The 20,898-nt window shown below is 53.4% G+C and overlaps 1 protein-coding gene across 2 annotated transcripts in view; it reads left to right on the plus strand.

The window, feature by feature from the left end:
• Nucleotides 1-3,334: 3,334 nt before the first annotated feature.
• EBF4 (EBF family member 4) overlaps nt 3,335-20,898 on the plus strand; it is a 65,039-nt gene continuing 47,475 nt past the window's right edge. Inside the window, exons 1-7 of one of the 2 annotated variants that reach the window (XR_004957054.1) lie at nt 3,335-3,685; nt 4,193-4,314; nt 15,641-15,797; nt 15,998-16,061; nt 16,230-16,285; nt 18,052-18,125; nt 19,165-19,233. Coding sequence is in view for 1 of the 2 variants with exons in the window: in XM_036244615.1 (XP_036100508.1) it covers nt 3,683-3,685; nt 4,193-4,314; nt 15,641-15,797; nt 15,998-16,061; nt 16,230-16,285; nt 18,052-18,125; nt 19,165-19,233 (545 nt within the window). In the remaining variant the exon portion in view is untranslated. The remainder of the gene's footprint in view (nt 3,686-4,192; nt 4,315-15,640; nt 15,798-15,997; nt 16,062-16,229; nt 16,286-18,051; nt 18,126-19,164; nt 19,234-20,898) is intronic. The other variant, XM_036244615.1, reaches the window with a different exon arrangement.

Below are 20,898 nucleotides of genomic sequence, written 5' to 3' on the forward strand. Positions count from 1 at the left end.
AGAGCGTGTGGGACCTGTGTCTGAGGAGCTGTGATCTTCTGCGTCAGGCAAGCAGGAGACTCACACAGCAAGAGAATGGAAGGAAGGCTGGCAAGAGACATTGGATCAGGCATCAAAGGACCTAGAATGTCCCTAAACTGAGTCCCTAAGTGTCTCCTTGGGGAGCCATGAGAGATGTTTGGAAGTTTCTAAAAAGGTGATGGCATGCTTTTAAAAAGCTGGCAGGAGGACTGAGGGTGGCTGTGGGGTGGACAGCTTGGGGCAGGGAGATAGCTAAGGAGGTTGTCATCAGACTGGGGTAAATGTCTCCTCCAGCCAGGGTGAAGCACAGGAGAAGACAAGTTTAATTGTTAAAGATATTCACTGTGGGCCCTGGGGTAGGGAGGACATAGAGGGAGAATCCTTAAGATCTGACAGAGGTGTCTGTGGGCAGGGAGAGTGAGGAAAGTATCAGAAATAAATGCCTGGGCCCCAAGCCTGGTGGGCATCAGGAGGAGGTGCCATAGGCAGACATAGGAGAGCCAGGAGGAAGAGCTGGTTTGTAGGGAATGGGCAATGTGGCCTGGGCATGTGCAGACAAAGCAGGCTGGGCCCAGGGGCAGAGCGATCCCTCAGTGGAGGCAGGTGCTTCCCTTCCCCAAGGGTCAAGCCCAGCTCTGTCCTCACCAGCTGATGTTCAGGACTGACAGAAGCAGGATGGAGGTCCATACTAGATCTTTTTCTACAGATGGCCTTCGAGACTGTGGCAAAGCATAAGTTCTCTGAGGGAAGAAGGGAGCAAGGCACAGAGGGGCTGCAGCACTCAGAGGGGTAAGAAGATAGACAGAGGGCTCTGGTCATCAGGATGGCTTTTCCAGGTGGGTGGGGAGCCCAATGCTGCAGGGGTCAGAGGCCTGAGGTAGAGAGAAGAGAGAACAGGCAGAGCTGGGAGGGGGCCAGACCACCAGGGCTCCAGAGTTGCTTGCTGGGGGCTGGCAAGAAAGGCATCGTTTGGGAGAGTGTGCCTGTGGATTTTCTCAGAAACAAGAGGGGTACAAGAAGATGGAGGTGGGGGGCAAGGGGACAGTTCTTTTAAGAATGGGGAGTTCATGCTAAACAGAGGAAAGGTGGATCAAAAGCCAAACAGATCAGATGGGGTAACATCAGAAGATGCAAAAGATAGGACTGAGCAAAGAGGTCCCTGCTACTTGCTTCTCCAAGGTGCAAGGAGAGGAGAGAATGGATGAAGAAACTGAGAAAAGACGAAAGACAGCTGAGACATACATAGCAGGATCCTGTCAAGACACCCTGTATCCTCTCCATTAAGTGAGAGGTAGGGTGTCTGCTTGAAATTTAAAAGCCAGAGGCAGGTTTAAAGACTGGAGAGAAGGGTGGAGCATGCATACAGCAGCTTTGGCAGGTCGTTCTATAACAATCCTGCTCAAATGTAATGTGTATACAAATCACCTGGGATCTTGTTAAAAGGCAGGTTCTGATTCAGGCAGAGCCTAAAGAGTCTACATTTCTTCTTTTTTATTTGTGGTTTTTGTTTTTTTTTTCCATTTTTTGTTCAGGTAGAGTGGGAGGGAGAGAGAGGAACAGAGAGAGAGAGAGAAACATCGATGTGAAAGGAACACATCGAGTGGCTGCCACCCACACAACCGACCAGGGCCGGGGACAAACTGCAACCGAGGCACGCGCCCCTAGCGGGAACCGAACCCAGGTCTCTCAGGACCACAGGCCGACGCTCTAACCGCTGAACCAAACCAGCCAGGGCATATTTGTTTTTCTTTATTGGTTTTTTAGAGAGAGAGGAAGAAAGAGAGAGAAACATCGATGAGAGAGAACATCAATTGACCGCCTCCTGCATGGCCCTCACTAGGGATTGGGCCCACAACCTGGGCATGTGCCCTGACTGGGAATTGAACCGGTGACCTCCTGGTGCATGGGTCGATGTTCAACCACTGAGCCACATTGGCCAGGCCAAGATTCTACATTTCTAATGAGTTTCCAGGTAATGCCAATGCTGCTAGTTCAAGGACCACACTGGGAGGCAGTAAGGATTTAGAGAGCCAGAGGAGGTGGAGAAAGAGGTTTGCATAATCACTTTAAGGAGAGACCTACTTTTGATAATCTCAACTGGGGGCAAAAGCTGAGACCTTGATTAGTCTGGGAGGGGGTGGCAGGCCCTGCAGGTAATGGAGAGGAGGGCAGGGAGAGGGAGGGGTGGTAAAGAGGACAGAGGTCAACAGGAGGTGAGGGGACCTTTGTGGTGGTAGGAGTCCCATCAGTGTCCCTGGGACCCCTCATCTGGATCCATGTGGGGAGGACCACTAACTGCAGACTGGAGATCCTTCAAAAAGAGGCTAGGAGTCAGTTGGGGCAGGAGAGTAGTATTCCAGGGGTCTGAGAGCGACACAGCAGGCAGGGCAGGCCACCCCATGCTGTCCTGGAGGAAAGTGCTGGACTCGTTCTGGGCTGGTGCAAAGTCTGGCAAGACGCACCAGGACAGAATGTGGGGAGAGGGGCAGAAATGGCTCTGCCTGGGGGTCAAGGGCATGATGATTTCTGTGCCAGGAACTAATAAAAGAGAATGAAATCTGAGAAGGGAGATTCTCTGGCTGAGGAGAAAGACAAAGTGAGTTGGCTCTGAGTCCCAGCTCCAAACCCTAAGTCTCCAACTTGCAATAAAAAATCAAGCGGTTTCTGAACGACACAGGTTGGAAAGAAAATGCTTTAGGTTTAGGCAACAGGGACTAGGGATGACGGAGCAGGGGGTGCAGGGACTCCACTCAGATTTTAGTCCTGGGCTGAGGTTAAACCGAGGTCAGCTTCATCAGAGAAATTCGGGGAGCACAACCGGGCGAGCAAAGAACATCACGAATAAAAGCTTGGAGGCGTCAAAATGAGCAGCAAGTACAGGACCAGGGCGTCGGCGTGAAGAGCGGCGGGTACCTAGATGAGGGAGCTGAGGCTGAGAAGCCTAAGGAACGTCCTGGGGCGACCCCGAGGTGGTGGCGGTTTCTGAGCGCTGCATGGCAGGCTCCTCCGCCTCCTGCCAGGCTCCCCTGCAGCACAGCCCCATCTGCTCACTGCCGGGGCCTCCCTGGTCTCGCAGGTCCCTCCAGTCCTTCCTGCAGCATCGGCCAGGCCGCAGCCCCCAGCCCCAGCGACAGACTCGCCAGGGTCCGCCCCGCCGCGGCGGCCCGGGCCCGGCCGCTCCTCCCCCGATGATGTCACGTCCCTGGCCGCCCCTCGGCCGGCCGCGCCGCCCCGCCCCCGCCTCCCCCGGCCCCCAGTCCCCTGGGCCCGCCCGCTCCCGCCATCCCTCCTCCCGCCCGCGCTCCCTCCCTTCGGCTCCCGCTCCCCCGGGAGCGGCGGCGGCGGCGGGATGGCCCGGGCCCGCGGCCAGGCCCTGGGGAGCGGCGGTCGGCGGCGGCCGCGGCGGGGCGGCGCGGGAACCGGGCCCCGGGGGGAGTCGGCCGGGCTGTTGCTGCTGCTGCTCCAGGTGCTGCCGCCCGGGGCTGCGGCAGGGCCGGGGCGCCGGGGCACGCGGGGAGCTGGCGGCGGCGGCGTCTGCTGGCCCGGCGCTGCCCCTGCCTTTCCCCGGGACGCGCGGCTGCTACTGCTCCTGCCTCCACTGCCGCCGCTGTCGCCGCCGCCGCCGCCGCCGAGCTCCGCGCCCTCAGCCTCCGCCTCCCGGATGGTAATCAGCGCCCCGCGCCGGCGCCGCGGGCGGGCGGGAGGTGGGGGCGGCGAGGGGGAAAGGGCGGGCAGCCCCGCGCCCCCTCCTCGCCGGAGGCAACTCCCGGGGCTCTCAGGCCCCCCTCCGACGACCACGGCCCTGGGCAGCCGCCAGAGCGCGCCTCTGGGGCGCCTCCGCGCGGACCGGGTGCCGGCTGCGCTCCCGCCCTCCCCACCCGCTCGCAGTCCGCCCGCCAGCGCTCAGGCCGCGGGGGAATCCCTCCATCTCCCCGCCCCGCGCCCCGGGAGGGGAGGGGACAGCGCCGGCGCTCGCGGACCCGCTTTCTCCGAGGGAGCGCCCCAGAGGCCAGTGCGCACTGAGCCGCCGGGACTCAGCGCTGCGCTGCGCTCTTAGAGGCGTCCGGTGCCGTCGGGTCCCGGGAAGCTGAGACGACTACAGCCACAGGGGGAGCGGATCCCCCGCGGTGGGGGCGCCCACCCACTGCGCGCCCTTATGTTCGCTGCGCAGGATGCTCTGCCCCGCAGTGGGCTGAACCTGAAGGAAGAACCGATACTGCCTGCCAGCCTGGGCTCGGTGCGCTCCTGGATGCAGGGCGCGGGCATCCTGGACGCCAGCACCGCAGCGCAGAGGTAAGCGCTCGGACGCGACCCAGCGCGCTGGGGTTGGACGGCTCCGCGCCGCCTTCGCTCAGCTTGCTGAGCTGCTAAAGAGAGAGCTGGAGGGAGCCCTAACTTTGGACAGTCCTAGCAAGCTCTCCCGCCCATCCTGCCCCGAGCGTCAGTGCCTCCTCCTGAGGATGTGGGGCGGGCTGGGCCGGGGCGGGGCTTCTGTCTCCCTACTCGGCTGTCCCAGCTTTGACTTCTGACTGTGGCAGTGGGCCCGGCCATCCATGGCTCTAGAGGACAAATGCCCGCCGTCCCAGAGCCATGCCCCACTGCCACCAGCCATCAAGGAATAGCCAGTCCCTGCTTCCTGGGCAATCCCAGTACCTCTCCAGATACAATTCCGTGGTTCTTTACCAGGAAAGGCACAAACCCAGCCCCCTTTCTGCTTCCTCAACCCCCACCCCCCACCCCCAGAGTTGGAGAATGGTTGTGCCGGGCTGGAGAAGTGGCAGGGGGCTGAAGAGGGGGGAAAGATGGGTGGGCAGTCCGCTTGGCTAGAGTGATTGGGGCTGGGAATGGGGCAGGGCCCCTCAAGTCCCGCCTCTCCTTAAGGTGTTTTTCCAGTGGGTCCTGCGGCAGACAGGGTGTCCCTGGGAACCCACCACCCACGCCCATCCCCTCTGATTCCTTTGCAGGAGTCTGGGCAGGGAGGCTGGGTGGGAGATGGACTCCTGGATTTGAAGAGGAAGTTGAAAGATTTGTTGACCTGCCCCCACAACACTAGGGCCCTCAGCTTTTTGTATCCCTGGTTGTGAGCATCGGGGTGGGGTAGGACTTGGAAGGTGCTACTTCTGCAGACAGCTGGGGCATGTGAAAGCCGAGCTTCCCAGATTTCTGAGCGGCTGCTTGCTTGTCCGGCAGCCTGAAGGGATTCTGCAAGGGAGTTGCCTGGGCAGACCAGGCCTGGCACACGAGCCATACATTCACATCCCAGTCCTAGCCTGGGGACACCCTCATAATTCAACCCCAACCTTACCCCTTAACAGACACACACCCCTTGTTTCGTGCTCAAACTGAACCAGTTCTGTGTTCCTGAGCTTTTATGACTGTCAGGAGGGAGCACAGTTCTCTCTGGAGCTCATCTCTTCAGGAAGAGAAAGGTCTTGCCTATGAATTAACTCACGATATAACTATAATTCAGAAAATTGGAAAATAGAAAATGAAATCCCATCTCTCTAATACAACTACTGTCAACATTTTAGTGTATTTCCTTCCCATCTTTCTTCTCATTACCATGTTGTTTTTTCTTTTCCTGTGCTGTGCATATAATTCTGTATCCTGCCTATTTTTCTGTTGGTTCTTTTTTTTTTTTAATTTAACTTGACATGGTCAATTTCTTAATGTGGCCCCATGTTTTTCTCCGTTATTGGCTGTGGGGTGAAAGCTCATTATAATAGTGAATAGGGAGTTCCAGTGAGGCCTCTGGGGTTCATCTTCCTGTTTCTTTTGGCCTCTCCCGTGTGCCCCAGCCCCAGGCAGCAGGTTGGATGAAGGAGCAGATAGATGTGAATGAGGCGGTGCCCTTGCAGCCTGTGTGGGTGCAGAAAGTTTGGGGATGAGGCTCTTCCAGGGGATTAGGCCACCAGCAGTGTTGTCTTCACTTGGGGGCCTCGAGTGGTGGTTGGGGGGTCAAATCTGAGTCTCCAGGGCCACACTGCTGGGACTCAGAAGGCTTCCCCAATTTGAAAAGGGACATTTCTTCAGGCTTGGGCTACTTATCTCCAATTCCAGAGACTTGTCTTAGGATACAGCCTCCCCTCCTCCACCATTGATTGACTCTGGGCCACATTCTTCCAGAAAGCAGGTTAATCCTTTCTCCTCATCTTCCTAAGGTAGCCCAGCCTCTCTCCTGTTTGTATCTCAACACCCTCCTCCCCCGCATTGGTCCTGTGCTCAGGTCTTCCCATCCTAAACATGGCAACAGTAAAACTTCCTTTCCCATCCCTGCCTCCCTCTTCAACCTCTGCCGGGTTCCTCTACCTCTCATCTCTAAGAAGCTTGCCCAGGAGCACTCCCCTAGGCTGCTCGGAATCTGACCATTGTCTTTGATGCTCTCCTCCACCTCATAGTCTCCTGGTTGTCAAGGCTTCTGGAAGTTCCCTCTGTGTCCTACTCCCAACTCAGGGCCCTGGCCAACTTTTAATGATGACAAGCCCTGGCCCTCCCCCACTTCCTCACTGGCTGAAGGTTAACCTGCCCAGGTTTCCTACTGTCCAGCCTCAGCCTCTCACCACTCCCCCAAATCATCTGCCCTGCACCGGGACCAAAGCAATATTTCCAAAGAACTTTTCTCTGAAAAACTTCAGTGACCCTACTTCCTCCCAGATATTCAGCATTCAAGTCCCATCACAGTCTGACTTCAAATTTCCTTGCAGCTTCTGTATGATACTTGTCACCCAGTAATGTCTCTTGAAACAGTTCCCCTGCCCCCAGCACCCACATGTCCACCGAACAGCCTTACCCAGTATCTTCTCTGTCTGTGCCCTCCCACCCCTCCCAGGGGAATGGTTCTTAGTGCTGCCTAAGGATGCTCACCACAGTCCAGAGTCAGCTGTGCCTGCCTCTCCCAAGCTTCCTTGCCCTGCCAGCATGTTCCTTCCCTCGGAGCAAGGGTGGTGGCTGGTGTCCACATCACAAATAGAGACTCGAGCAGTCAGTAGGGGGGCGATGAGCATCTGCTGAAGGAAACAGGAGTGCGTGTTAGAAGGTTCCCAGATCCCTTTCTGTTGGGCTCCCCTCTCCACACTGGTGGTCTCCAGGATCTGCCTGAGGCCAGGAATCAGGCACTGGAGCAGCTGCTGATGCAGAGAACTTTCCAGTGGGGAACTCTGCACAGGACCCTGGCCATTGCCATGACTGTCCCTGCTCTGGGCCAACAGGACTTTATCTCTGAGACCCATATCCCAGCTTGAGCCCACCTTCCCCGGCCTCCCCTTCAGACCTACATCCTCTTGTTAAAGTGCTCAGCACAGAAGCAGATGTCCTCTCTTTCTGATGTGGTTCCCAGCCTGGGGAGACTCCTGGAAGACTCAGCCCTCCCCCTTGAGCTGATTCCATCGCACTTTCAAGGCTCGGAGAGGCAAGCCAGCTGGGGCTGCCTTTCCTGTAAGCAGCTGCAGGCTCGCCTCCCTGCTAGGAAATGCTTTTGTTTGCTTTAATAATTAATAGCCGCTCCTCAGCCTGGGACCTGGCAGACAGGCCTGTGGATGGGTGGTGAAGGAGTGGGCAGAAAGAAGCAGGGTGGGCAGTCTCTTCCCCCCTTGTTTAGGGACCTCAGTGACTGAGACAATTTCCTGGGGCAGGTGATGAGAGCTGCTGCTGGGGCAGTGGGAGCAGAGGATATGAAGCAGCCCCCCAAAGCCTCCTCTCCTTCAGCAGGCTTCTCTGGACATAGGTTCTGAACAGCTGCCTCCAGCCACTAGGTCCTCCTCTGCGTGTGTGGTGGAGGTGGGTACACCCCCAACGAGCTCCTGCTTTTATCTTCTCTGGTCTGTGACACAGCCAGGCTCTGGGCATGTTGGGCTGGGCAGGGCTAGGCCAGTAGATCTTGGCTAGGCCAGGAATGCCAGGCCCAGCCTGATGGTTATCAGCAGTCCCCGGAGCTCTGGCGATGCCTGCAGGGAGTGTAGGGGCCAATGGGATGCTTGGAGGAAGCGAGAAAGCCGAGGAAAGGAAGGAGGCCACTTAAGGAACCATGACAGGATAGGGAAAGGAAGAGCAGGATTTAGCAGAGACTCGAGGAAAATCTGAGACCAGGGTTGAGATGCAGGAGACATACAATTTTTGTTACTTCCATCTTTGGGGGTGGGGAGTCAAAAAGAAGCCTTCCCTCATTGCTGATGACCCCAGGGCTTGTGCCCATCTCCCCATACTCCATGACTGATCAGGCCCAAGGCCAGGCACTGCTAAGACCCTTGGGCTGCCAGGGAGGGTGAGAGGGATGATTAGGTGGGGGACAGGGGAGGAAGAGGCCTCAGGGTGCCTCTGGGGAAAAGTCAAAGCTCCAGCTTCAGCCACTTGTCCTGTGGTTTGAGATGCTTGTTTTAAATTGCCAGTGTTTATAATAACCATGTAGTCAAGGATGCGAGGAACAACTACTGGCTTCTGAGGACAGAGCAGAGTCTGAGGGAGGTGTTGTGTGTACTACACAGTCATGGCGAAGTCCAGCAGCTTCTGTGGGAGGGACCCTGGGCGTCCTGCTCAGCCTCACAAAGGAGCGCCTCCAGGTACTGCTGGGTGGCCCTAGGACAACTGGGTGGTCCTAGCAACAGTAGCCAGACAACTGGGCAAACCCCAGCATGTCCCCATACACACCCACCCTTCCCCCTTACTCTGGAGCACAGGCCACCTGAATGTCCCAGGCTGTGAAGGTCAGGTTGTCCTTGGTATCACCTTGAACTTGGCCTCCCAGCACAGTACTCAGGAATCCATGCACACACCACGTTTGCGGCAAGGCCGGTTGTCCTCCCACCAAAAAATAGCAGGGCAAAGCAAAGCTTTTTTGTCACAGTCGCCTTTAACTTTGGGGCTATTTCAGATCAGAAGATGGGAAGGGGTGAGTAGGCCCTGGTGGAAATATGACAATGAGCACGTTCTCCTCCCACATCCTGGTTCTTTAGGAGCAAATGGCCCACCATCTCAGCACACTCGGAGTTGATAGGAAAGTGTTTTAAACGTTTTGTTGAAAACAATCTTTTTAAGAAAGCGAGATGTGTAACTCATTTTGGGGTCTTACAGAAAGTGGTTAATGTGGCCGTTTTTATCACTCAGCCACATTTATCTGAAAAAGGCGCTCGTGTGGCAGGCTTTGTGTACTAATGATGCTACATGACCGAGCTGAATTCTAGGCCCAGCCACACACGCTCCAGGTGAGGCGGTCCTTGTGCCTATCTGTCAGGTTGCACTCAGGCCCTGGGGCTGGAGTTTGCTGTCTCCCTCCCATCGTACCACTGGTAGTTGGTACCCTGCCCATGCCCTGTTGGAGCCTTGTAAAGGGTCTGCTTTTCCTGCCAGTATCTAATTCCTAAGACTTAAAGAGCCTGCTCTTTCCACTTGCACATCAGGCCAGAAGGACCTGAGAGTATCCCAGAAGTCCTTGACCAATGACTGGCTGGAGTTGGTGGATAAATACTGCAGCTTTCTGGTGCAGTAACTCAAAAATCCACGATCTAGATGTTTCCAGAGCTCCCTGGGATGGAGCTGCAGTTGTCCACAGGGGCAACTTCTCAATAATGCACCCTTTATTTTATTTTTCCTTTATTGGTTTTCAGAGAGAGGAAGGGGGAGGGAAAGAGAGATAGAAACATCGATGAGAGAGAACATCGATTGGTCGCCTCCTGTATGCCCCCCACTTGGGATCTGGCCCACAACCTGGGCTATGTGCCCTGACCTGGAATCAAACCAGTAACCTCTGGTGCATGGGGTTGACACTCAACCACTGAGCCACACTGGCCGGGCAATAATGCACCCTTTATTGACTGCTTTTCCATTTCTCACTCCCCAACCCCATCAACGTTCCTGGACTCATTGCCCAAGTATGCTTTGCATGTGAGGGTCCTGCTTCTGGAGAAATGAAAATAAAACACATCCTCTCCAGACTCCGGGGGGGGGCTTTACACCTGCCCTCTTCCTTTTAGATAAAGGAGTCACATCAATAAACACCCTTGCAGTTTCTCTCCACACTCTGAACTTGGGCAACCCCACTATGAGACCACAGAATTGGAGACATTGGCCTTCATCCACATGTGTCTATAGCTAAGTTAGTGTCAGAGCAGACAGTGGTCCCTTTCCACCTCCCATCTGGATCCCATGCTCTGCACCCGGTCCCCGCAGGGCACTCAGACCTCTGCGAATCCCGCTGTCTCTCTTCTGAATTTGAGCTTTTCTCTGTGTTTCTTTTTTTCTATTCTTTAATCGTGGTTTGTTTTCGCATTACAAGAACATCAGCTATTCCCAAGGGGAGAAAAGCAAAAGTCTCTCCTTCCCTCTCTCAACTCTCTCCCTTTGGGGCTTATAGGTCCATTCAGGATGTTGGTTGGTCACCGACTGCACAGTGGGGGTAGAGATGCCTGGGGGAACCCGGAGAAGAAAGGCAGAGTCTAGACCAGCGTCTGGGGCTCTCATTGATGTGCTGACCCTTTGTCATTCTCTGTCTTTTGTTCATAGGAATACCAGGATGTCTTTAAAGTAAAACCTTTTCTATCTCACCTTGATCTCACATGTCCGGTCTGGGTGTGAACAGAGTAAGCTGGAGACACTCACAGACCAGGAGCAGCCCTGGGTGTGCCCAGCAGGGGGCAGTCTTCACCCGGTCTGCAGGGCTGGGGCTGTTATATTGTTCTGTTCAGGAGAGCAATCCTGTCTCACACAGTAGCCACCTCTGGCCCATCGCTTTGTGGGGGTGGGGGTGAGCCCAGCAGGATGATTGTGCCTCAGACCCACCAAACTAGTTGGGGAAGAGAGGATGATGCTGGGCTGTCTCAGGAGAAGGGGAACTGAGCCTGATCCTATCATGGGGTAGAGCACAGGCCTATGAGGCAATGTAGCCCCTCCCTACACCCCGGCCCCCAGCACCAGTGTCCACAGACCCTAGGCAAGGGTACCTGACCTCCCTGAGAATCCCCTCCCGTGGGGAGAGTGGGCCCTGTGAAAGGAGCTTGGCTTGGGGCTTAGGCCAGACTTCCCAGGTCTGGTCCTTAGGAGCCTGGCAGGAGCCAACCGGCAGCCAGGACCCAGGACTGACTGATACCCGCCAAGAGGGATGGATGGGAGAGGCCAGCATCATTGATTTACTCTTGGCCTGGGACTACAAGGGTGTCTGTGTAAAAAGGGTGTATTGAGTGGTGTAGGGGATTGTGTTACTGCCCAGCATCCACACCTCCTCCTTTAAGACCTTTTTTCTCTGCATCCTTACTCCCTGCTGTCTGACAGCTTTCCCGTGCCTTCCTGGACTAGATGGCAGAGTAAAGGGCAGAGGGATCTGGATGGTTCCATAGGCCCGCCCCCTCTGGCCTTCTCTTATCTCAGGTGGTCCTGGAACCAGTCCCTGGGAGCCTTTCTCCCCCTAGTGGTCCTGGGGACTGGAGGGAGGAGTCAGGGTTGCTGCTTCATTAGCATATTCATCAACAGTAATCAGGGACCTGCTGTGATCAAAGCCCTCTTCTGGCTTCCCCGACTCCTGGTAAATGGGAATTTGGAGGGTCAAGGCCAGGACTGTAGCCTGAGGGAGAAGGGGGGAGGGGAGAGGAAGGACGAGGGAGAAAGGGGGAAGGACATCCTGAGAGAAAGGAACTTGTGTAGAAAAACCTTTGATGGGGAAGAGGTAGCACCCCCCACCTCCCCACCCTGGCTCCTCATCTTGATATGGAAAAACAAACCCATCACTTCTGCCTCTGAAACCAACATTTCCCATGGACCACCGAGGCTCCCAAGCAGGCTTTCAAGAGGAGGAACAGTTTTCATTCTATCATTTATGAATTTACTGTAATCTATGAGTACAAACACAACAAGCCTCTCAACTCCCAAGCCCGTGACATCCCAAATATTATGGCTTCACATGAAGTTGAGTAAGTTGATTTTAAATTATATGAAGGAAATCTTAAGTAGTGATGACTACGGCAGACCTTGTCCCAGTGGCATGTCCATGATGGGACTCTGGTCTAAGCGGCTGTCAGGCAGTCCCACCCCACCCCCACCCCCTTCCGCCTGTAGCCCCTTCTAAGCCCTGCCTGGCTTCAGAATCTTCTGGTGGCCTTTAGTCCTGTTTCCCAAGCCACATCCCTCAACAGAACTGCTTCATAGTCAAGTAAACATGGTATCTTAGTTATCAAGTACCACACACACAAAAATTGCCCCAAAACTCAGCCGCATAAGACCACAAACATTCATTATCTTACACTGTTTGCGAGGGTCAGCCGTCAGGGAGCAGCACAGGGGGGTGGTTCTGGCTCAGGGGTTCTTTCTTTTTTTGTAAAAGCAAGTAATTTATTTTTTAAATTAAAATATAATTGACACAGAATTATATTAGTTTCAGGTGTACAACATAATGATTCGATATTTATATTTGTTTCAAAATTATCACCCCAGTAATCTAGTTAATATCTGTCACCACTAAGTTACAAATTATTTTCTTATAATAACTTGTTTTTGTTTTTTTAATCCTCACCACAGGATATTTTTCCATTGATTTTTTTTTTTTTTTTTTTTTTTTTTTAGAGAGAGTGGAAGGAAAGGAGGGAGAGAGAGAAACATCAATGTGAGAGATAGACATTGATTGGTTGCCTCCTGCATACACCCCTACCAGGGCTGGGGATTGAACTTGCAACCCAGGCACATGCCCTTGACTAGGAATCAAACCCTCAACCCTTCAGTGTGCAGGCTGACGCTCTAATCACTGAGCCACATTGGCCAGGGCTTCTTGTGATAACATTTTTTATTATTATTATTTTTTTTATTTTTTTATTTTATTTTTGTTACAGATGTTTCTCCTTTTTTACCCCATTGATACCCTCCTCCTCTTCCCTCCCCCCGTCCGCGGCTTTGTTGTCCATGTCCATTGGTTATGCATACATGCATATAAGTTCTGTGGTTTATCTCTTCCCACCCCCCACCCACCCCCTCTTCTGAGGGTTGTCAGTCTGTACCCTACTTCTGTGTTTCTGGGTCTACCCTATTCCTCAGACTGTTATGTACATTATATTCCTTATATAAGTGAGATCATGTGGTATTTGTCTTTTTCTGCTTGGCTTGTTTCACTTAGGATAATACTTTCCAGGTCCCTCCATGTCGTCTCAAAGGATAAGAGATCTTTCATTCTTACAGCTGCATAGTACTCCATCGTGTATATGTACCACTGCTTTTTTATCCATTCGTCTACTGATGGATACTTGGGCTATTTCCAGATCTTAGCTATTGTAAATAGTGCTGCTACAAACATGGGGGTACATATATTCTTTCTGATTGGTGTTTCAGGCTTCTTAGGGTATATTCCTAGAAGCGGGATCACTGGGTCAAATGGAAGTTCAATTTTTAATTTTTTGAGGTAAGACCATAGTGTTTTCCATAGTGGCTGCAGCAGTCTGCATTCCCACCAGCAGTGCACTAGAGTCCCCTTTTCTCCACACCCTCGCCAACACTTGTTTGATGATTTGTTGATGGTGGCCATTCTGACAGGTGTGAAGTGATACCTCATTGTAGTTTTAATTTGCATCTCTCTGATGATTAGTGATGTTGAACATTTCTTCATATGTCTCTTGGCCATTTGTATGTCCTGTTTGGAGAGGTGTCTATTCAGCTCCTCTGCCCATTTTTTAATTGGGTTCTTTGTCTTCCTTTTGTTGAATTGTATGAGTACTCTATATATTTTGGAAATTAGCCCCATATCTGATGTATCATTGGCAATGATGTTCTCCCATGCAGTGGGTTGCCTTTCCATTTTGACGGTTGTTTCTTTTGCTGTGCAGAAGCTTTTGAGTTTGATGTAGTCCCATGTGTTCATTTCTTCCTTTGTTTCTGTTGCCTTAGGTGATGTATCAGTGAAAATTCTGCTGCGTATGATGTCCGAAATTTTGTTGCCTACATTTTCTTCTAGGATTTTTATGGATTCGCGGGTTACATTTAAGTCTTTTTTCCATTTTGAATTTATTTTTGTGTATGGTATAAGTTGATGGTCTAGTTTCATTTTTTTTGCATGTAGCTGTCCAATTTTCCCAACACCATTTATTAAAGAGGCTGTCTTTACTCTATTGTATGCTCTTGCCACCTTTGTCAAATATTAATTGAGCATATTGCCTTGGGTCCATTTCTGGGTTCTCTATTCTGTTCCACTGGTCTATATGCCTGTTCTTGTGCTAGTACCAGGCTGTTTTGATTATAGTCGCTTTGTAGTATAACTTGATACTTGGTATTGTGATCCCACCTACTTTGTCCTTCTTTTTCAAAATTGCTGTGGCTATTCGGGGTCTTTTTTGGTTCCATATGAACTTTTGAAGTATTTGTTCTAGTTCTGTGAAATATGTCATTGGTATTTTGATGGGGTCTTGTGATAATTTTTAAGATCTACTCTCTTGGCAACTTCAAATATACAATACAATATTATTAACAATAGTCACCAAGGCTCAGGGTGTCTTATGAGGCTGCAGTCGAGGTGACAGCCAGGGCTATAGTCCTCTGAAGGCTTGAAAGAAAGTCTAAACTCTGATTTTTGTGTCCCTGCATAGTCTAGCTCTTCCAAAACAGCCTTTTCTCACCTGATTCACTTTTGAAATATGTAGTCCAGTCACACTAATCCTCTCACCTACAGCCATTTCTTATGCTGTTTGGTCTGCTCTTTTGTCTGCTGCACCTGTTGAACTCCTATTCATCCCTCAAGGACCAGGTAAAAAGCCTCCGTCTCCATGAAGTCTTTCCCTCATTTCTCACAGAAAGAATTCACTTTCTTCTTCCTGTGCTTCTATATTTTTTTTACACAGTAACATCTCTTGGAGGTCTTTGTGTTACAGCTCTCTGTCTTCCCGCCCCTCCCAGGCATCTAACTCCAGCCCCTCGGTGCCATGTGTTCAGTGGTATGTCACTGGAGGTCAGGAAATACTGGGCGAAAGGGTCTTGGTCCTCCTACTCCTGCTCTCACCTGCCCTTGCTTCTGGCAATAGTTTCTGGTGAACCAGGAGAAAGCCCTTGGCAAGGCCAGACCAAAAGATCCTCCTGACCAAGGAAGCCTTTCCCAAAGCGTGGAGGCAGGTCCCTCCACACTTGGAGAGGGCATCCCCTACCTTCAGCCATAGCCCAGGAGCCAGGCTGGGCGGGCTGATGGCCCTGAGCCAGTGTGATATCTCTGAGAGTCCGGTGGAGCGCATCTCCCAGGCAATGCTGCAAGCTCGTGTACCCAACCATGGACTGGGGTACAGGGGGGTATTTGTTCCAGAACCTCCTAACTGCCCCTCAATGCCCTAAAGGGCAGTCACAGGAGCCTCTGATCAGTAAGATGAGGTGTTCATGAATTTGGTTTTGGAGATCAACCTTTCAAAATGCGGGGCCCAGGGAAAAGCCTGGGAGGGATCCTGGCAGGGACACCTTCGTTGCCACTGCCTGTTCCCAAGGGAGCAGGCTGGGGCAGCCTCAGGGCTGAGACACCTCTGCCTGGACCTGAGATGACACTGGCAAGGGCGAAGCAGGCCCCTCCAATGTATTCCTTGCCCACACTCCTGCCGTATCAGAGCCACCACCTGGGCAGAGACGTGGGGGTCTCTCTCCGAGATACTTCAGTGGCTTCCCGGCTCCTTTGCTCCCACAGTGGCGTGGGCCTGGCACGAGCACATTTTGAGAAGCAGCCTCCCTCCAACCTCAGGAAATCTAACTTCTTCCACTTCGTGCTGGCCATGTATGACCGGCAGGGGCAGCCCGTGGAGGTGGAGCGCACGGCCTTCATCGACTTCGTGGAAAAGGACCGAGTGAGAGGCTCGTGGGCTCGGCTGGGGCAGAGAATGGGGCAGGAGGGCTTCAGGGACCCCCCTCACTCAGGGGCAGATAAATGGACAGCTGGTGGAGGCGTGGAGAAGGGGACGGGTGGCAGGGAGGGAAGACGGTGGGTTTAGAGAGGAGGGCTTGGGGGGAAATCCCTGGGAGCATCCTCCCCATCTTGGCCCTGTAGGAACCTGGGGCTGAAAAGACGAACAACGGGATCCATTACCGCCTCCGGCTGGTGTATAACAATGGTGAGTGAAGCCCACTGCACGCTGGGTGCCAGAGCCCAGGAGACACAAAATACCCCGTCCTCAGGGCTGAGGAGGCCCTGCCTCCAGGTGGGGAGCGTGGAGCGCTCTAGTCGTCAAGACCACAGATGCTCCCCGCACAGCAAGCCCTCTCCACCTTCCCACCCTCAGGGCTTCGGACGGAGCAGGACCTCTATGTGCGTCTCATCGACTCCATGTCCAAGCAGGTGAGCCAGCCCAGAGATGCTCTGGCCTTCTTGGACCCCATCTCCTGGTGAGAGTGAGCATCCTCATCCCTGCCCCCGCCTCCCCGTGCTGTCATCCCCATGGGTCTGGCTCCCTCCTTTCTCACCCCAGCCTGTGTGACCTTTGCCGTCTAGACTAGAAAAAGGCAATCTCTGTACAAAGACCTCATCCTAGGTCGTGTTCCCTAGGAGCCCAGCCTAGACACAGGGGTCTGTGCAGCAGGTTTACTGGGGAGTCAGACAGGAGCTCTCAGGAGAAGGGAGGGAGGGTAGCAGACAGGGCAGGGAATGCTCAGCAAGCATGAGGTCTCAGCTGGAGTCTAATCTCAGCCTGATCCACAGGGAGCTCTGGAGAAGCAGTGACAACAGAGTTGTCTCCCCTTGAGGCAAGGAGGCCAGGATTCTGTACCCTGTATGAGTCAGTGATTGGCTGGGGAACACTCCCCAGGGGAGCCTGTAACCTTCCAGACGTTTTCAGGCAAGGCAGCGCCTATCTGCTGAGAGCCATTCTCAAGAGAAAGCACATAGCTGCCAACACTAACTGAAACTGGGGGGCAGGTGCACTAGGGGCGGGTGTACTGGGGGCAGGTGCACTGGGGGCGGGTGTACTGGGGGCAGGTGCACTGGGGGGCAGGTGTACTGGGGGCAGGTGTACTGGGGGGCAGGTGCACTGGGGGGCAGGTGTACTGGGGGCAGGTGCACTGGGGGGCAGGTGTACTGGGGGCAGGTGCACTGGTCCAGGAAAGGGGATGAGGTGAGGCCCCAGAACTTCTACTGCAGACCTTCAGCACCCTGCTGATGTGGAAGGTCACTGGAAGGAGGCTCAGGGGCCAGGGTCCTCAGACGCTCTGGGGGACTGATACCTGAATGAGCCCTGATGGGCTCTTACTAAGACAGGCTGCGAATCTTGGGTTTTGCAGAGAAGTGATAGCTGGGAAAGAGGGAGCTGAGCTCAGATGGGCTGATCAGTAGCCCTGAGTGCAAGGTGGACACTTGGGCTTTCTCACACAGGCAGGATGTTCCAGCGGCCTCCACCTAACCCCAGGACAGAGGAAGAAATGGTTCCTTTCTGGAAACCCTGTGGTCACTGTCATGGGGGAGGCAGACAGGCAGGCAGTGGCAAAGTGGGATTGTGGGGGGGCTGGGTATGGAAGGGGCTGGGTAAGTCCAGAGAAAGAAGGATTCCACCAGTGGGAGACGGCTAAGAGGCTCGGGGTTATGAAGTGGGAAGCCAGATTTGCAGTTTGCTTCAGGGCAGAAGTGGGGGGAGGGCTGTGAGGAAGGTGGTCCAATAGCCCAAAGGAGAGCTGCTGGCCTGGGCTGGTGAGGTGATAAGGATGCGGGTGGGGGGCTGCCTAACCAGCTGGGATAGCCTAGAGGACAGTGTTTGTGAACAGAAGCGGAGGTCCACTCGGGCCGTGGGAAGGGTGGGGATAGGAGTGTCTAACCCCATCCCAGCCGACCGTGGTCTTTGGTCTGGGCACCTCCCTGGTCCCAAGCAGAGCTGGACCTGGAAAGAGTTGCTTCTGGACAAATAGAATCTGTAGACCTCATGCCGCTGTTGCCCACCCTGGTGGTAATCCTGGTTTGGGGAGCCAGGCTCCCAGCTCCTGCTTTGCACTCCTAGGCGCCCCCAGAGCGACTTGGAGGGTATGATCTTCCCAAGGGGCAGGTCCCACCTCCCCCTACACTGGGACATAAGAGGAGCCTACTGCCACTTGAGCCAGTGCTCTTCCTCCCTCCCTCAGGCCATAATCTATGAGGGGCAGGACAAGAACCCCGAAATGTGCCGAGTGCTGCTCACCCACGAGATCATGTGCAGGTAAGAAGGGCTGTGTCACTTGCACCTGACCGTTGGCCAAGATGTTGCCAGAAACCCCCACCAGGCCCTGCCCCCTGCCACTGCCACCACCCCCTCCCTGTTGCTTCCTGGGAAAGCCTGGTGGGGGAGGCGATGTGGGAAGAGGGAGGCCCCTGGGCACAGTGCTGGCTGAGGAGAGGGTCCTTGAGGCCCCATTAGCCCAGCCTGTTTATGTGGCTTCTTGGAGTGTTTTTGTAAGAGAGGCCTCTCGCCACTGCTGGGAAGCTTAACTAACAAAGCTCAGGGGACAGCTCTCTGGGGAAGTGGGGGCAGGGCCTGGCCTCCTGGATTCCCTCCAGAACAGGAGAAAGGAAACTTTGCTGCCTCCTGCTTGACCCTGGGGCACTTCCTGGGTGGGGCAGGGTGGAGTGGGGGACACAGCTCCTGGCTCCCCTTCTCCATTACTACAGCACTGGCATTTCTAGGCAAGGTCTCCCCAGGAGATGCCGGTCAGACAGCATCCAGTTCCTCGTACATGGAAGAGAATACAGTGTTCGAATATCTGGTTGGGATGATGGCTACCTTGGGAAGAGTAGTGACAAGAAGGGGGCTCGCGGGGGCTTCTGGGGCCCTGGGCACATACGTGGTATTTCTCGTCTGGGTGCTGGTTACACGGGTGGGTTCACTTTGCGATGATTCATGAGCTGCATGCTTATAATCTGAGCTGGTCTCTGTGTGAATAAAAAGTGTCCACAGAGAGAGTGAGGCCCTGTGGGTGGCCAGCAGCCTGCCCTTTCCTGCCTCCTCCAGGAGCAGTGTGCCTTTAGGAGGAGGTTTCCCTGCCAGTCCGCCAGCTTTATCCCCAGGCCTGGGCTCTCCAGGTCCCTGTCACAGGACCCTCACTGCCTTTCTCCCCCAGACCCCTGGGAGTGAGCCCCACTGGCCCAAGGATTCCATACCCAGAGGCTGCACATCAGCACCCTCACCCCACAGGGACACACACACACACACACACACTGTAATCTCCCTCTCCTTCTCTCCCTCCTCTTCTTTCCATCAGCCGGTGCTGTGACCGGAAGAGCTGTGGCAACCGGAATGAGACACCCTCAGACCCCGTCATTATTGACAGGTACAGGCTGGGGGAGGGGGCCTGGGCAGGCTGGGCTCAGTCACAGGGCACGGTGGTGGCTCCAGGGAGGGACGGAGCTGCCCACCATGTGACTGGCTCTCAGCAGAGAACAGAGAAAAACTGGACATTTTGGCTGTTTTCATTTTTCAGGGGTAAAATATGCTGCAATGACTTACTTTGTCCATGTGTCATTTTGCACATGTATGAATCTTATGAAAGATATTAGTAGAAGTAGAATTGCTGAGTCAAAAATCTGTGTGCATTTAGCCCTGGCCGGTTTGGCTCAGCGGTTAGAGCATCGGCCCGTGGAACAAAAGGTCTCAGGTTTAATTCTCAGTCAAGAGCACGTACCTGGGTTGCAGGTTTGATTCTCAGCCCCTGTCGATATTGTGCGGGAGGCAACCAGTTGGTGTGTCTCTCTCACATTGATGTTTCTCTCTCTCCCCCTACTTCCACTCTATCTAAAAAATTAATGGAAAAATATCCTCAGGTGAGGATTAACAACAAAAGATATATGCATTTGTAATTCTGATAGTTATTGCCAGTTTACCCTCTGTAAAGATTATGCTGATTGGCATTCATACCAACAATTTTGAGAATGCCTGTTCCCCACACTCTGGCCAATTATGTATGTGGTTATTCATTCAACAAATAATTTTTTAACATCGACTCTGTGCTAGGGTCTCTTCTACATTCTAGGATTAAGCAGTGACCAAAATGGACAAAAAACTTTGTGTTCATGGCCTTATGATCTGGTAGGAGGGATAGACCTAAACTGAGTGGATAGAACGTATAGCATGTTAGGTGGTGACAACAGCTCAGGAGAAACGGAGAGCTCAGTGTGCCCAGGAAGGGAGCATTGCAGTTTTAGATCATGGAATGAAGGTCTCACTGAGAAGGTGACGTCTGAGCCAAGACCTGAAGGAAGAAAGGGAGTGAGCCATGTATGAATCTGGGGGGAAATGTTCCTGGCAGGAGTGTACCTGGTGTGGTTAAGGAACAGCGGGACTGCACAGGTGACTGGAGGAGGTGATGTCAGAGAGTTAATCGTGGGGCAGGAGAAAGGCAAGATCATGCAAGGCCGTGTGGGCCATTGTAGGACTTTGGCTTTTATTCTGAATGACATGGGAGCCACTGGGGGTTTTGAGAAGAATTATATGACCTGATTTATATTTCAGCAAGATCCCTCTAGCTCCTGTGTTGAAGATGACCTGTAGGACGAAAGGGAGGAAGCGGGGAGATGAGTTAGGAAGCCTTTGCAGTTATCCAGGTGAGAGATGATGGAGGCCAAGACCAGCGATGTTATAACAAGGGGCTGTAAGAAGTGGTTAGATTTGGGGTGTATTTCGCAGGCAGAACGGACAAGATTTGTTATGGAAGGAGAGACAGTGACAGAGAGAAGTCAATGATGTCTCCAAGGTTTCCGATGTGTGCAAATCTTATTAACTGAGGAGGAGGAGATTTATTTATTGGGAGGAGGAAGATCAGGAGTTTGGTTGTGGATGTATTCTGTTTAAGACGGGAATGTTGACAAGCAGCTAAAACATGAGTGTGCCTCTCAAGGGAGAGGTCCAGCTGCAGATAGAAATTTGAATGAATGGAATCATCGAGGGAATGAGTCTTGATAGAAAATAGAACAGGTTCAAGAACTTAATCCTGGGCTGT

The sequence above is a fragment of the Molossus molossus genome, unplaced genomic scaffold, assembly GCF_014108415.1.
Source record: "Molossus molossus isolate mMolMol1 unplaced genomic scaffold, mMolMol1.p scaffold_m16_p_6, whole genome shotgun sequence".
Classification (NCBI taxonomy): domain Eukaryota; kingdom Metazoa; phylum Chordata; class Mammalia; order Chiroptera; family Molossidae; genus Molossus; species Molossus molossus.